Here is a 17,236-nt window from a genome sequence, read left to right on the forward strand (position 1 = left end):
TTAAAATATCGATTACACATTAAGATCGTGTTTTAGGTTTGTTGGGTTTAAGAAAATATATTTAAAATTAATTTTACCTGTTTCCCTTTTGCTTTTTAATATGGCTACCAGAAAATGTAAATGTTACAAGTTATGTTCCTATCGAAAGCTACTCTCTGGAGAGTAGTGTAGTAACAGTGTGACTTTGTTTCCCCAGCTCACACTCACAGTTAGTAAGAGATTAGAAACAGATGCATGCCATGCCTTTTAGCATTGTCCTTATACTAGTGTGTATGATTTTATATTTTGCTTCTCTCACAGGTTTTCCATTAAAACTAGTTTAATTGAAATGTGTTTCCCTGTTTATAAAGTAATCAGCTCTGTTTTGAAATTTGCTTTTCCTTTCTTCCTTCAGTTTGCCATCAAAAATAGGTTTAGGCACCGGAGTAAGGAATTTCCGAAAAGGGAGCACTGGCTGGACTGGGCGCAGGAGAAGTACGATGTAAGTGGTGGTAATTGCTGCAGGGGCCCCGGCGCCCCGCCTCCAGAAAGTGAACAGCCACGGTTGCGATGCCTGTTGTTAAGGCTGCATGGACGGGATTACCAGCTGTGTCTTCAGAGCCCTTACCAGCATGTCAAATAAGACTCTGGGAGTGAGATTTTTTAATACTCAGAAGAATTTTATAATCAGTAGATATAATTTATCTGGGAACCATACTACCTTATAGATTTTCATTTCATACAATCTGCCAATTATTATATGTAATTGTGATCACATAACTTTAGTGTGAATATAGAAGAGTTAAATGGTGGAAGTGGTGGTGGAGTTTCTATTTAGTAGAATTTAAATATAAATTTGAGTAATTTACCTCCTAAACGGACATTTTCACTCATATTTTAAATAATTTAGGAATCTTTGGTTTTCTTAAGGAACGTGGGGTAGGGTTCATAAGAACTGTTAATCACCACCCAGCTTGTCTCCAGCTGCAAATAAGTCTACACTGAGATTGACATTGCTGATGACTGTGACACAGTCATGTCTCACTTGTCCCTCCCCCACTCCAACCACAGGAGCGGCTAATCTCTCAGATTAAGATGGTTACCAAGGTGATGTTCCTGTATATTCCACTCCCCATGTTCTGGGCCTTGTTCGATCAGCAGGTAATGGGAAACTATGTTTATGTATATCTTCATGTAGCAATGTACGAAGCCCTAGTTAGTGTCTAGCTCTTAAAAATGTTCTCTTCCAGTTTCTCTTTTACTCATTTATTTGATCACTTAATCACATTGAGTGTCATTTTTAAAATACCAGCTATACATGGTTCTAGCCACATCTCTGTTGCAAAACATCAAAGAAATTAGGTGTGGTCAAGTAAAAGAGCCTTAGGAAAGATTTGATCTAAGTGTCTAAGACTCCTTTGAATCAAAACTTGAGAATAAAAAATAAAAAATAATTGAAAAAAGAAAAAAGAAAAAAAGAAAACTAAACAAAAAACTGAGAGTAAAGAGTTTTTGTATTGATGCATCATGGTAAACGGATGTATTACATTTTATGGGATCCACAGAATATTTAAATTGACAGGGCCCAGCCGGCGTGGCTCAGTGGGTGAGTGTCAGCCCAGGAATCAAGAGATCACAGCTCTGTTCCCAGTCAGGGCACATGCCGAGTTGGAGGCTCGATCCCCAGTCGGGGGCGTGCAGGAGGCAGCCGATCAGTGATGTTTCTCATCATTGATGTTTCTATCTCTCTATTCCTCTCCCTTCCCCTCTTTCTAAAAATCAGTTAAAAAAATATATTAAACTGACAGGAACTTAATATCTTTCAATCTAAAATGGAATGCTTGGCTTAGAAGTACCATCCAGGGATGCAAAATGACTCCCCCAAAGTCATTTTTATCAGAGCAGGGAACTAGATCCCAGGTCATTGCCTGTCGCCCTGATCTTTCCCCCACAGCTATAAGATGCGTGCCTATGAATTTTTCAACCAAGGGTTAGATAACTCAATGTATGATGCCTACCAGTCAAATTAATAAGATATTATTCCTTTTAGAAACTGGAGTGTTTTTTTTAAATTACAAATGTGTAATTTTATTGTGCAGGAAGGATTATTATAAGGGTAAACCATCTCTTGCAAAAATTTGAGTATGCACGTTAATCTTATTTATAAGCATGGAACTTAGAACAGCATTTTAAAGACCAGGGAGGCAGTTTTGCACATTTGGGTACAAACCTGTTATTGGACTTGGACTTGCACTAGAAATACACTCATCACCTTTTAGCTGTGTGACTTGGGGTAATCCCATAACCCTCCTGAAAGGGTAATAATTCATGGCAAGGCTGTGAGGATCAAAATAGAGAACATATGTAAAGTAACCAGGAACTGGCATGTATTAAGAATTGGAACAGTAGCATATTTCCTGACTTTCTGTGATGTCCTCCTAGTGGAGTTGATAGATTATGTTGAAACGTTTATATCTTTAATCCTTTGTGGAAATAATTGTATATACTTGCACGGACCTAAGTCATCTTTTCCTAGAAAATAGGTTGAATGTAATGAGGCTGCTCAGGTTTAAATTTGTCACTCTCTTCACGGAATCACATTTTAGGACAACCTAGGCTGTCAAAATGGCTCTTAGCAATAATTATGTTCTCGAAACTATGATGCCAGTAAATATAGAATATCCTCAGTCTATAAAGCTGCTTTCACCTGGCAGGTAATGTCTTGCTTCCCACAACCTCAGAAATACACTTTGGCTTTCCTAAGGAAAGCTTTATCTCAGAGTAGTACTTTGTAGATTTTTCACCAGGGGCCAGGGTACTTCTACGTTATGGTAACTTGTAGTGCAGAAATGCAAGTTGTTCCTTCTTACCTAGTGTTACAATGGAGCTGAGAGACGAACTTGATGATGGAAAAAATATAAAAAAATTTACATTGACTTGTAAAATGTTTTAAACCCACGTGCCCAAATGATGCAGTAAACTTACTTGTTTTTAAGGGCTCAAGGTGGACACTACAAGCAACAACCATGAATGGGAAAATTGTAAGTTTGCAACATCAGTATATTTTACCTTCCCTGGTCACTCACTATTCCTTTGTTTTGGTCCCTTTGCCCCCTTTCCTGGCATTCCCAATCCCGTAGTTGATAATCTGTGGGAAGTTATCAGTGAGACTTTTCCCTCTTGTTTTTTAGGGAGTTATTGAAATTCAACCAGATCAGATGCAGGTAAGAAAAAATATTTAAGTTGCTTTCAGAGATCAAAGTCACCTTTGAGACAATGGTAACAGTCCATCTCCACTTCATCTGCAGACTGTGAATGCCATCTTGATTGTTGTCATGGTCCCCATCGTAGATGCTGTGGTGTATCCTCTGATTGCACGATGTGGTTTCAATTTCACGTAGGTGACCGGAGGGTTGCGGTTGGGGGAGGGCGTTGCAACTAGATTCCGTGGAAAAAATATCTGTCTCCTCTCCCACAACACCACCTATATGATGGGGCTTTTAAAGAAATACATCTGAGCCCTGGCCGGGTGGCTCAGTTGGTTGGAGCACCATCCCGTGCACCAAAAGGTTGCAGGATCAATCCCTGGTCAGGAGGCAACTGGCAATGTTCTCTCTCACATCCCCCTACCTCTCTCTCTCTTCCTTCCTCTCTAAAATCCGTAAAAACATGTCCTCAGGTGAGGATTGAAAAAAAAAGTAAAAAAAAAAAAAAGGAAACACATTTGAATTGGATGTCTGTGTGCTGATGTTTCTGAAAACTTGCCCTTAAAATAAAAGTGCTATTACTAGCAGCCTGCAAAAGCCTCTAACTAGAGCTTTCATATACGTTGAAGGTTATTCAGAACAGGCTTCCCCGGGATGTGCCACTTTGGCCCGCTGAGTACTTTGAACTGAATGCAACCTAGACCCTGAGCAGGCTCACAGAAAACGTTTGCTTCTCCTATAAAGAACTTAAATTTGGGGCCTTGCCTATAATGAGTCATTACCAGAAGTAATTTTTTATGACTTATTTAAATGGCAAGGAAAACATGTAAATTACTGAACATCTGCTTTTCTTGATGTCTTTCGAACTGCCCTCCTCTCTTCTGAAGCCCCAAGGCATCTTACCTCATTTCTTGACTCAGGATGCTATATATATATATATATATGTGTGTGTGTGTGTGTGTGTGTATATGTGTGTGTGTGTATATATATATATGTGTGTGTGTGTGTGTGTGTATATATGTGTGTGTGTGTATATATATGTGTGTGTGTGTGTGTGTGTGTGTATATATATATATATATACCCCATTTTCCTTTCCTGTTGCTGAACCTCTCATATATGTGGGGTTCCCATACATATGTATATAATTAAATTTGTTTACTTTCTCTTGCTAATCTATCTCATGTCAATTTAATTATTAGACCAGGAGAAAGAACCTAGAACAGTAGAGGAAAATTTTTCTCCCCCATAATCTAGAAGATAGAAATGTTAACTATAATCCAAAGTATCACCCTGGCTGGTATGGCTCAGTGGTTGGGGTGTCAGCTCAAGCACCAAAGTGTCATGGGTCCAATCCCCAAAGTATCCCCCAAATTATAATTTCTACAAAGTAAATATAAAATGCGAATGAGAAGCTGTATTACATTTAGCGTCCCTAGTCTTGGTCATCAATAACAGACGAAGGGATGCTTCAGACCTCATGTGTTTTGGGGGGAAGTGAGTTTTGTTTGGGGGCGTGGTGGGAGAGGAGTCTTTCTTTTGGGGGCGTATCATTAGCTTGTTTGTATGAGGCTAGTTGGGAGTCACTTTCTTGTTTGTCCCATCAGCGCCTTGAAGAAGATGACAGTCGGAATGTTCCTGGCTTCCATGGCGTTTGTGGTGGCTGCAATTGTGCAGGTGGAAATTGATGTGAGTTGTCCTCTGAGTCTCCTGTGGCCTTCCTTGGTGCAGGTGGGGTGCTCAGAAGTCTTCTTTCTCCAGGACTGAAAGGATTAAGGGAGGCCAGGATCTTTGCTGATAAACTGTCCTGGAGCAATGGATGATGTACCCCAGGGGCAAAAAAGTCCCTGTCTAACAGCTGTGGACTGCAGGGTCTTATCTCTGCGAAGGAAGCAGCCAGGGATAGGGTCAAATGGGTGCCCTTAATTAGGAGGAATACTAGAGGGGAGTCGCATAAGGAGCTTCCACTGCAGTTTTTATATGGGGGAGAGGTTTATGGGACTTGTTCTTTTATGAACTCCTAAAAGATCTAGTTAAAAGAAGTTCATCACTCAAAACTACTTCAAAACTGTGTAAATTGTCCTTTTGCTAGGCTTCTTCCCTTTTGTATTCTAACTTTCTAATAATGGTAGTTCCCAAGCTAATTCACATGTCTATTGAACCCACAATGGGGCTAAACTAGACTCCTAATGCCCTTAGTCTAAGATCAGGTCCTAGACACCAGGGGTTATGTAGCATGTAAGGACCCGCCCCCCCCCATTCCTCACTCTCTCCTCTCTTTTTTAATTCATATTTTTAATTGTGATAAAATATACATAGCGAAACTCACCATCTTAATCATTTCTAAGTGTGCGGCTCAGCAGTGGTTAAGTATGGTCACATTGTCACGCACACAGTCTTCAGAATGCTTTTCAACTTCCCAAACTGAAATCTCTTATCCATTCAACAATGCCCCATTCCTCCTCCCACCCCAGGCCTGGTAACCACCATTCTACTTCTTGTCTCTATGAATTTGAATATTCTAGATACCTTATTAAGTGGAATCACACAGTATTTGTCCTTTTATGATGGGTTTATTTCATTTCGCATAATGTCCTCAAGGTTCATCTATGTGGAGCATGTGTCAGAAGTCCCTTCCTTTTTAAGGCTGAATAATATTCTGTGGTATGAATATAGCATATTTTGTTTATCCATCTGTTGATGGACACTTAGGTTGACCCACCTCTTGGCTATTATGAATAATGCTACTATGATCCTGGGTGTACTCAATTTCCCTTGAACATAGTTAGCTTTGTGGAAAATGAATTGTGGGGTTAAAATAGAAATAGATTGCTTTAGTGACACTGGGATTTGAGAGAGGGCATGTAGGGAAAAGACAGAAACCCTGAGAAAAGATGTGGAGGCAGGAGGGCATAAAGCATTTGTGAGAGTCTGTTTAGAGCACCATGTTCAGGACTGAAGTTTGGGCTTCCAGAGTTCTAGGGGAGGTGTCCCGGGAGAGCAGATCTCAGCATTCATTTAAGGTATGGTTCCTCTGACCCCCCTCAGATATTAGGCTTCATAACCTGGCATCCCTTGACCTGGAGGTAAATAAGTAGGTCCAAGGTAGGAGCAAGAACAGCCAAGATTCCATGCTCTGTACAAACATCATTTTCTATGGGTGCCATGAAGTGAGCAATTGCAGGCTTCTTGGGGGGTGTTTGGTATGTCTCAGCCAGCACAGCTTTCCATGCCTGGGGGAAGGTATATTCCATACAAACTGAAGACCTCACTGCCAATTATCTTTTATTTTGCTCAGAAAACTCTTCCAGTCTTCCCCAAAGGAAACCAAGTCCAAATTAAAGTATTGAATATAGGAAGCAATAACATGACAATACATTTCCCTCAAGAGACGGTGCACGTTGCTCAAGTGTCTGAAGTAAGTAGAAGGAACTACAATTTTTTTTCATCGTTTGACCTGAGTTATAATAGGATTTTCAGAATCTGATCTTCTTGACCTCTGTATAAATTCCAAAACAAGCCTAGAAGTGAAATGTCTTAGTATCTTGATCTCCTTTTGGCTTCACTCTGGACCAGTGCACATCAAACTTTCATGTGCACATGAATCACCTGGGGAGCTTGTTAAAACACAGATTCTTGAGCAGTAGGCCTGAAACCTTCCACTTTAACAAGCTTTGAGGTGACACTGCTGCTGCTGGTGCATGGACCCCCACTTGAAAGAGCAAGTTCCCAGACGAACTCTTACGCCTGTTGGACCCACCACGGGGTTAAACTAGACTCCTAATGCCCTTAATCTAAGGTCAGGCCCTAGAAATTATGTAGTTAAGGGACATTTGACAATCTCTGGAGACATTTTTCATTGTCACAACTGGGAGTGTGCTACTGGCATCTCCATTGTAGAAGCCAGGACCCCAACACACAGCCTCCACCCCCCCGTCCCCCAACAAGGAATTATCTAGCTCCATTTGTCAGCAGTGCTGAGGTTGGAAATCCCTAATATGGACAGTCATTGGTCTGGATTAAAGGCTCTCAATCTTGAGTCCTTATTGCAATCACCTGGAGAGCTTTGAAAATTCTGATACCTGGGTCCCACCCCCACAGATTTTTATGAACACGTTGAGAACGACTACCTTAGATCTTGCCAAACTAATAATCTTGAAGTAAAAAGAAAGTTTAACTCCTAATACATGGGGCAGCCCAGTATTGATTATCTCCAAGGTTGATGCTATTCTTTGCCCAATGATAGCAATTATTTCCATAGCATTTATGTTCATAAAACAAAATAAAAGTAAAATGCTGATGAAAAGTGTAACTTCTGTGATAATACTAAACAACTTCATGACAGAGTCCATAAGGGTCGGGGGGGGGGGGGCAAGACAAACCAATGCCAGCTCCCCCAAGGCATTTTTTTATGTATATGAACATGCACTGGGAATGTCAAATAATATGCCATGACAGTGTTCAATTATACAGTGATGAGGAAGGTTCTGTGGTGTTAACTATGACTCCTTCTCCCCAGTTACAGAAAGCGGAATTTAGGACTTTTGATTTGGACACACTGACAAGTATAAACATTTCTTCCCCTGGATCATCAGTCACTCCAGTAACTCCTGACTTTCAGGAGGGTCATCGCCATACCCTTCTAGTGTGGGCCCCCAATAATTACCGAGTGGTAAGTAGCTGGACACCTACAGCTGACCTTTTATTATATGTGATATTGGAGACATGGACTTTTAGTGGAGTGACTTTGTTTTACCCCTATGTAGTATTACATTAGATAACCCTCAATTTCTTTCTTCTTCAACGACATAAGTCACTTAACTTCCAATAAAAGTTTGGTGGATGGGAAGGGTAATATTAAAAAATTTTTAAAGAACTTTTGAGTGCCCTGGACAGATGGATCAGTCAATTGGAATATTGTCCCATACACCAAAAGGTTGCAGGTTCAATTCCCAATCAGGGCACATACCCAGGTTGTGGGTTTGATCGCCGGTCAAGGCTCATATAGAAGGCAGCTGATGAATGTTTCCCTTTCATATAGATATTCCTCCCTCTCTCTCTCTCTCTCTCATGAATAGAAACATGTCCTGGGGTGAGAATTAAGAAAAAAAGAACTTTTGAGCATGATGTGTGTGTGTGTGTATATACACAAGTCACACAGAGTACATATGTGCACTCTCAGTGACTTTTTGAGATAACGTTTAAAATATATCTTTAATTACATTAATTTTAAAATTTTGCCCTGAGTAATTGGGAAATTGGCACAGTTTCTATAAAGAGTATAGCGAATATAGCAAGTAAAAGCAACAAAAACACATATAAAATATTTCATGACAAAATATAGGATCTAGATGTGCCATTTAGCATATAGAGAAGCTGTGAATGTGCAGTTAAACTAAATAAAGGAGGTGTGGGTATTCTGCAAGGTGAATTTAAGTGAGCTTCTATAGAACTGCAACATAGAATTATGACTTCTGGGTTGTGTATTTGATTGGGGAGTTGTTGAATGGCTTGTTCTAAATTCTTGGAGAACAGTGTTCTGTGGAACCACTGGAAAGCAAGCATTGAAAATTGTAGAGGCTCATGTTAAGATCAAGGAAAACCAGGGCTGAAGGATGGAGCCCTGAAAATGTAATCATCATGCCTTTACCTCCCAGGATAAATGTTAACATCATTCTGCTCCTCAGAGGCTGAAATGGTCATCTAAATGTATTCTGATGGGCTAGATTTTAAAATGTTTTCTTCCTCAGGTAAAGGATGGCCTTAACCAGAAGCCAAAAAAAGGGCAAAATGGAATGAGGTATGTGTAAAAATTAAGTTAAAAATTAAGTTAAATCAGCTTCTTATGCATACCCATTGTAAAGTCCCTGTAACAAGGATATAAAATGAGAGTATGGGTTTATCCCAAAAAGGTAAGGCTGGTTCAATATTTTAAAAATATTAACCAATATAATTCACTATCTTAATAAACTAAAGAGGAAAATCCATAAAATCATATCAATTGATACAAAAAAGGCATTTGCTAAAATTCAGTATCCATTTATGAGAAAAACTCTCAGCAAACTAGTAATTGATGGGAACTTCCTTACTCAGAAAAAGAACATCTTAAAAAAAAAGTTCCCAAGCTACCATTATACTTAACGGTGAAAGTCGAAATGCTTTCCCCATAAGATCAGAAACAATGTAAGATCATCTCTTCTCTTTAGTCATATTCAACATCCTCCCAGAGGCTAATGCAGTAAGACAAGAAAAAGAAGTTAAAGTACCTAGATTGAAAAGGAAGAAATAAAACTTGCTATGCATAGATGGTGTAATCATCTGCATAGGACATCCCAAGAACTCTACAAAAAAAAATTCATGGAATCTATAAGTGAGTTTAGAATGAGTCCAAGATACAAGGCCAAACACAAAACAAACATATTTCTGCACACCAGCAATGAACAATTGGAAACTGAAACTTTAAATAACATTTACAATAGCTCCAAAACAAAGATGAAATGCTAGTTATAAGTCTAAGGAAACATATACAGGATTTGAGAGTTCAGACTATAAAAGGCTTATGAAAGAAATCAATGAAGACCTAAATAGATGGAGAGATATGCTAGGTTCATTGATTAGAAGAATTAACATTGTAAAGATGTCAGTTCTTCCCAAACTGATCCATGGTTTTGTACAATTCTTATCAAAATCATAGCATTATTTTTTATTTTTTCCAGTTTTATTGAGTTACAACTGACAAAATTGTATATATTTAAAGTGTACAATATCATGATTTAATATATGTATACATTGTGAAGTATTTACCACATTTAAGTTAACACATCCATCATTTCAAAGTGCAGCTGTGGTTCCTTTTTTTTTGTGGTAAGAATGCTTAAGATCTAATCTCTTAGCAAATTTCAAGGGTGCTTTACAGTATTGTTACCTTTAGTCACCATGTCGTACATTAGATCCTCAGAACTTACTCACCTTAGAACTAAAAGTTTATACCCTTTAATCAACATCTCCCTATTTCCCACCCCTAGTCCATGGCAACCTCTATTCTACTCTCTGTTCTATGAGTTCAATTTTGTGTGTGTTTTTTAGATTCTATATATAAATAATACCTTTTATCATTTGTCTTTCTCTGACTGGCTTATTTCACTTAGCATAGTGCCCTCCAGGTTCATCCATGCTGTCACAATGGCAGGATTTCTTTCTTTTTATGGCTGATTAATATTCTGTTACCTATACTATATATTATATACATAATGAAAAATTTAATATATGTGAAAATATTGATAAATTAGATTTCATCCAAACTAAAAACATTTGTTCTATAAATCTCACTGTTAAGAGAATGAAAGGATAAGCTACATACTGGTAGAAAATATTTACAAATCACGTATCTGACGAAGAATTTGTATCCAGAATATATAAATTACTCTGAAAACTCAATGATAAGAAAATAACCCAGTTAAAAAACAGAACAAAAGGTTTTAACAGACATCTCACCAAAGAAGATATACAAATGGCAAAGAAACACATGAAAAGATGTTCAACATCATTGGCCATTAAGGAAATACAAATTTAAACCACAGTGAGTTCATGACACACCTATTGAATGGCTATAATGTATTTTTTAACTGATAATACCAAATGGATTAAGGCCCCACTCTAATGACATTTTACCTCTTTAAAGACCCTATCTCCAAATATGGTCACATCCTGAACTACTGAGGGTTAGGATTTCAACATAGGAATTTGGGATGCGGGGAACACAATTCAGTTCATAACACCTTTTGTGTCTTCTGCATTGTTCCACTGGCCCACATACCACGGCTGCCCTAGCAGACTGGGAAGGAAATCCTGATCGTGCTCACCTGGCCCTTTCCTGATCTTTGTATTGGATTCTGAGCCCGAAATGCCACTGGGATTTTCTTTGTGCCTCAGAATCCATTGTTTTGATTTCTCCAGAAATGCCTCCTATCTTTGGAAACTTTGGACAGTTTAAATTGTGGTATTCTTTATTGTTCCAGGGCTGTTAAAGCTTCGTTCATTTTTTTTTTTTTTAAATTGTCATTATTGAGATCTTGGAAAAGAAGGACCCAAGATATCAGTAACACTTTACCCCACCAACCCACATGTGTGGTAAAAGATAAACCAGAAACTTTTTTCTTTTAACTGCAATATCAGATCCTGAATAGATCCAAGGTGTTATTATTTCAGTAATATTTAGGAGACAACCCATAAAAAAGGGGGAAGCTCTGAAAAACTAGTCAGAAACTAACTGATAAATAGAACAACTTCAAGAATTTCAGGAAGTCAGATTTCTGAGTAATATATGAATTAAACAAAGAGCACAGAATTTTAAGCAAAATGGTATCCTTTTAATTATGTGGCATCAGTAAGTTGGAACGCTTTAGTAGACTACCCTAAATAGTCTTTTAAATAAGGTGGCAATACTTCAGTTGAAAAGTGGTTGAGAATTTGATACTGATTTTCCTCATCCATATTTTTAAAATATGTTTTTATTGATTTTAGAGAGAGAGGACAGGGGAGGGATAGAGAAAAACATTAATGAGAGAGAAACATCTATTGGCTGCCTCCTGCATGCCCCCTACTGGGGATCGAGCCCAGGTATGTGCCCTGACTGGGAATTGAACTGGTGACCTGTTGGTTCATGGGTTGACACTCAACCACTGAGCCACACCAGCAGGGCTCTCATACATTTTAAAAAATTTATTTATTGGCCTGGCCAGGCGTGGCTCAGCGGTTGAGCATTGACCTAGGATCCAGGAGATCACAGTTCAATTCCCGGTCAGGGCACATGCCTGGTTTGCAGGCTCGATCCCCAGTCAGGGGCGTGCAGGAGGCAGCCGATCAGTGACAACTCTCTCATCATTGATGTTTCCACTCTCTCCCTCTCCCTGCCTCTCTGTGAAATCAATAAAGATATATTTTTTTAAAATATATTTATTGAATTTATTGGGGGTGATATTGATTAATAAAATTATACAGGTTTCAGGTGTACAATTCTATAACATATCATCCATATGTTGTATTGTGTGTTCACCAACCCAAGTCCAGTCTCCCTCCATCACCATTTATCCCCCCTTCACCCTCTTCTACCTCCCTTCGTCCCACCTTTCTCTCTGGTAATCACCATGCTGTTGTCTGTGTTTTTCTTTTTCAGATTTGTAAATGCTTTTGGTGGGAGCCTCAACGTCACAGTGGATGGCACAACGTATGACATTGTTACCAGTTACAATGCCAGCGAATACCAGTTTTTTCCTTCTGGCGTGTAAGTATCTATACTGAACACTTTGTTCCAATGTTCACGGATTCCAAGTCTTATTCTTTAAACAATACATTGAAACTTCTAAAACTGAAAATGTTAACCTATATTATTCTTTCTTTCCATAGGAAAAACATCACACTAATCTCAGGAGAGATTCCAGAACACTGCAATAAAACTTTTGCATCATCCAACCTTGGGTTTGGTAGTGCATATACCTATGTCGTCTTCCAGAAGGTTAGCAACCCAGTCCGTCGAGTCAGAAGTGCTGCTCACGCTGTCTTCATCTGAGTCCTCGCAAATACTTAGGACATAACCATGATTTAACCAGAGTAATATTAGGATCTGTATTTTAAATGGGCTTAGAATTAATCAAGCTCACCACCAAGTCTTTAACTTATCATTGACTTAAGTTCACTGTTAGAATAAAATTCAGCAGACTGACTTACTCTCACTAAAATCTCACATTGACCAGTATCTGATGCCTTTAGTTCACAGAGATGGCGATGTGTTAAACAAATCTGACTCCCAATCCACTCTCTCATTTCAGAGGAAAATACCAGTGAACATATTTTCAAATCCCACCGTGGCCATCTCATCACAAGTATCAAATGCAATGTTGCGTATTTACATTGAAAATGTATACTTGCTTGATAAACCATATGACATCACCCTAGAAGTCAAAACTCAATTTGCCAGTTTGAGCAATTTTTACTTTAGAAGCCAACTTGATTTTCATTTCTTTTTCTCACTTTTGCCTTATTGGTTTAGGGTGATGGCTGCCCTACACTGGAAACATCTGAAGATATTCCACCCAACACAGTTAACATGGCCCTGCAAATCCCACAGTATTTCCTCATGACCTGCGGCGAGGTGGTTTTCTCGGTCACAGGATTGGAGTTCTCATATTCTCAGGTTTCTTGTTCATTGTTTTTACCACCCTTCCTCTATATCCCTGCCTTCAAAATGCTGCTTGGACTTCTTTTAAATCCGTGTTAGCCATACATTTATAATTTAAAATAACTCTAGAAAGCATTATGGCATATTCTACCAAACAAGGTTTTTGAGGTCACCACATGTTGTCTTTACTAAGTAAGAATATGACTGTTTAGCTTCGTGAGTGAGTATGTCATATGTGTCTATATTCCCACAGTAGTACACAGAGCTTTATTGTCCTAAGCAGGGAAAACTATATTAACAACGTTTACCAGGGTCATGATAGTCAGGGGGCCCTGCTTTCTGAAACAACCAAACGGCATGGGCCATTCATAACAGTGCTCACTCCCAGGCCTGTGTCCTCATTACCTTTAAGGTTCCGTGGAGGTCTCTCTGCAGCTCCTAGCAAGCGCACTGATTAAGGCCTAGCTTTTAAACATTAAAAAAATACTGTTACATTAATGAGGCAAATTTCGCCAATACCTGACTTAGAGTTTAATTTCTGAATGATTTTACCAAAGCTACAGTTATAGTCATTGTATCCCCATCATATCTAGTACCTTCAAGTTTTACAGTAAGGGTTGTAAATATGAGCTAGATGGTCCCTTTCTGTGGTGACCTCACAGTGTAACAAAGATAACACAGGTGACAAGAGTTTGAAGAGAGGTTTTGGTGACGTGGCAGGGAAGTCACAGGAGAGCAAGCTCACAGCCCAAGGAGCAGCCTCCATGTCGGGGGAAGGTGTCTTCCAGGATGGCTTTGCTTGGAAGCTCTTCTGTAGAAATAGGATCAGTTCATCTGCAGATTTGTCTGTTTAACTAGGACGGCAATTTTGCAAGTATGTGGAGAGTGAAAAACAAGGGTTCCTTGTATGTTCATGCAACTTGAGGATTTGGGGCATCTTGCTCCCCAAGCAATGATACCTTTAACATTCAAACCAGCCTGTGCATTTTTAGGGTGACTGCCTAATTAAATGAATCTGGTTGTGTTCTCCTGCTGAGGTTGAGATCCAGGTTGGCATTCTCTGCGTTGCTTCCTCAGGCTCCTTCCAACATGAAGTCGGTGCTGCAAGCAGGATGGCTGTTGACAGTGGCCGTTGGTAACATCATTGTGCTCATCGTAGCAGGAGCAGGCCAGTTCGATGAACAGGTACAGGGTGGAGAAGGAGATGTACCTTTGTCCTGTCTATCCTTGGTCATCACGATGACCCTCCCTAGCCACCTACATCTACATGGTCATCTCAGCTCACAGCTGAATAAAACTGCTAGACTAGCCAGATAGGGCAGGTACCAAATGGTCTTCTTGTTTCCACTGTTACACAGTTGGAAATTGACAACCAAAATAACCAGATTGAATTAACATACATACGCCCTGATGTCATTTACTATCAAAGAAAAGGTCTTTCCTGGCTTCAGTGAATGCAATGTAATGTCCCCAAACCAGGCGTATTATCCAGAAACTGTCATCATGCCTAAGGTTAAAGCCATTCTAAAGGTGGTTGTAATTTTTCCAGCTAAAATGAAGTAAGGGCTTTCTATGATACTGAAACTCTCTCCTTCAGCACATCAGCATGTCCACCTCATAAGGGAGTCGCCCTTTACCCGACCACATCAGTCTCATTACTTCTCCTACTGGGCCCTGTCAGAGCGTGCGCCAAAGCTGCGTGCTGGTGACCTCGGGGTACTGCCAAAGGATACCCTGGGGCTCTCCACTGCACACAGTTCGGCATATTCTTTTTCTTTCAAGAGTACTGCCTGGTGTTCTCTTGGTCTCCATCCTTCCAGGGGCCAGCTATGTGCCTTAAGACTTGGGTTTTTCAGAAATGTTCTCTCATCTTCCCAAAGTCTTGTGTTTCTGCATTCCAGGGCTGTAAGAAAAATGTTATCTTGATGCCTGAGCATTCAGGAAAAGCTGGCCCTTCTGTATCTCGGGCAATAACTGACCATACTGTATCTATAGCAGAAGCCTACCGATTTTCCCTAACAATTTAATTTCAGAGTACCTTCTATCTAGGCATAGCAAGAAAATAAACACATGCTATATTACACTACTATAACCAGTATTGTTTTTGTTTTTTTTCCTGCTCCAACTCCAATTCCTTCCAAGTGGGCCGAGTATGTTCTGTTTGCTTCGTTGCTCCTGGTTGTCTGCATAGTCTTTGCTATCATGGCTCGATTCTACACGTACGTCAATCCAGCAGAGATTGAAGCTCAGTTTGATCAGGATGAGAAAAAGAAGCAGCCAGAAAACCTATCTTACACAACGGACCCCGTCTTGCAGACACAAATGTGAACATCAGGAAGCCAGTGGAGGATGGGTTGGGCCCAGAGCAGGCCCTGACTTCTGTCTCCAGGTGGCAGGACACTGTTGAATGGCCCCAGATGGGGAAGACCTCAGCGTTGTGAACCAAACCAGGAAAGCAATTTTCTAAGCAGCCATCAGTGAGCCTAAGACTCTGGATGAAGTCTTTTTTTTTAATTTTTATTAAGAGAAGTCTTATTTAAGGTACCCATGTGTGTGCAAACACTCTTTTACAACACTGAGAACATGCCCTGCATTCAACTCTTTTCCTATCACACAAATGAAGTTATTTTGGACTAACTTAATTTTTTGAAAGGGTGACAAAGTTCCATGTTGTTTGCGTTCTAACACTGCATGAAAACAATGTGAAATGAGGCCAGAGACAATGTGAAAGTGAATTTATAGGCTTAAGGATGGTATATAATAAGCTAATATGAACTGATACCTTTACTTTTTGTTGTGTTGTGTTGTGTTGTTTTGTTTTGTTTTTCCAGTCCCTGCTTCTTTTTAATGTATGTGTAACTCAGAAAACCACTCAGGTAAAAGCCAATAATGATTTTTTTCTCAATGGTATGAAATAAATTTCCGTTCTTAAGAATAAGAGTTTGTGTTTCTTTGGGTAGGGTAAGAAATTCTTAACACATTTCCTGATTATCAAAGCTGCGCACACATTAAAATTTAATCAGAAGTTGATAAAAGCATGAACAGAAAGAATGCCCACATTAATAAATTCCAGGAACATGAGATATGGAGTTTGTTTCTTCCTGGTTTCATTCTCCCCAGGGAGATATATTTATACCTTTATTACTGTGATCTTTCTATGTGCATGTTTATGTACCATCTCAAAGTGATTTTCTCAGTACTCAAGCATTTTTCTGCTTGAATAAAAATTCTTCCAAAACATTATAAACACTGAATCCTAATTCATTCTATAGATACTTATCATTTAACCATTTCTGGGTTTCAGACCCAAACAAGTCTACATTAGTACTCTTATAAAAACAAGCCATTGTTCTTAGACAAACTTGTGCACAGCTCTGAACGTTGGAACTGGTTCCTGGGTTAGCGGGAAGGGCCCGTGTTAGATCTCTAAGGTGCTCCATACACAAGATTGTCATTGCACTGTGGGGACAGAATGAAGCTGATGGGGAAGGGGGGACTCAAAATCCAGAGAGAAATGCACATGTGCTGATCACACCTTGCTAAAGACCTTCTCTACCCTTAGGATCAAGTGCTCATTCCTTAACGGGCCCACAAGGCTCCTTTTTCTCTGGACACATCTCCCTTCTCTCTGCTCACTCCCATCTAACCAACATTGAGTTTCTTCTAGTTCCTGGAATGCATCAGGTTCTCACTTCCAGGTCAAAGGCTAAAGAAAAATCAGGTCCTGAGGCACTTACTCCCTACCTACTGCTCACCCAACCCCTCCCCCTGGCTCAGGCCTCTTCATTTTCAGGATTCAGGCCACTTCCCCCCAGAGTTTCCCTGTCCCCATTCCCCTGCATTAGGCTGTGTCTCCTTCAAGATCTTTGCCACCCC

The 17,236-nt window shown here is 39.7% G+C and overlaps 1 protein-coding gene across 1 annotated transcript in view; it reads left to right on the forward strand.

The window, feature by feature from the left end:
* Window positions 1-16,290, forward strand: part of SLC15A1 (solute carrier family 15 member 1) — a 42,711-nt gene extending 26,421 nt beyond the window's left edge. Inside the window, exons 10-23 of the mRNA XM_081128470.1 lie at window positions 395-481; window positions 1,051-1,140; window positions 2,976-3,020; window positions 3,171-3,203; window positions 3,288-3,376; window positions 4,791-4,872; window positions 6,482-6,601; window positions 7,703-7,855; window positions 8,934-8,983; window positions 12,359-12,466; window positions 12,589-12,697; window positions 13,232-13,375; window positions 14,438-14,545; window positions 15,503-16,290. Of these exons, the coding sequence (XP_080984596.1) occupies window positions 395-481; window positions 1,051-1,140; window positions 2,976-3,020; window positions 3,171-3,203; window positions 3,288-3,376; window positions 4,791-4,872; window positions 6,482-6,601; window positions 7,703-7,855; window positions 8,934-8,983; window positions 12,359-12,466; window positions 12,589-12,697; window positions 13,232-13,375; window positions 14,438-14,545; window positions 15,503-15,688 (1,404 nt within the window). The 3' untranslated portion in view covers window positions 15,689-16,290. The remainder of the gene's footprint in view (window positions 1-394; window positions 482-1,050; window positions 1,141-2,975; window positions 3,021-3,170; window positions 3,204-3,287; window positions 3,377-4,790; window positions 4,873-6,481; window positions 6,602-7,702; window positions 7,856-8,933; window positions 8,984-12,358; window positions 12,467-12,588; window positions 12,698-13,231; window positions 13,376-14,437; window positions 14,546-15,502) is intronic.
* The last annotated feature ends 946 nt before the right edge of the window (window positions 16,291-17,236 follow it).

Source organism: Miniopterus schreibersii (genome assembly GCF_964146895.1).
Source record: "Miniopterus schreibersii genome assembly, chromosome: 2".
NCBI classification, from domain to species: Eukaryota; Metazoa; Chordata; class Mammalia; order Chiroptera; family Miniopteridae; genus Miniopterus; species Miniopterus schreibersii.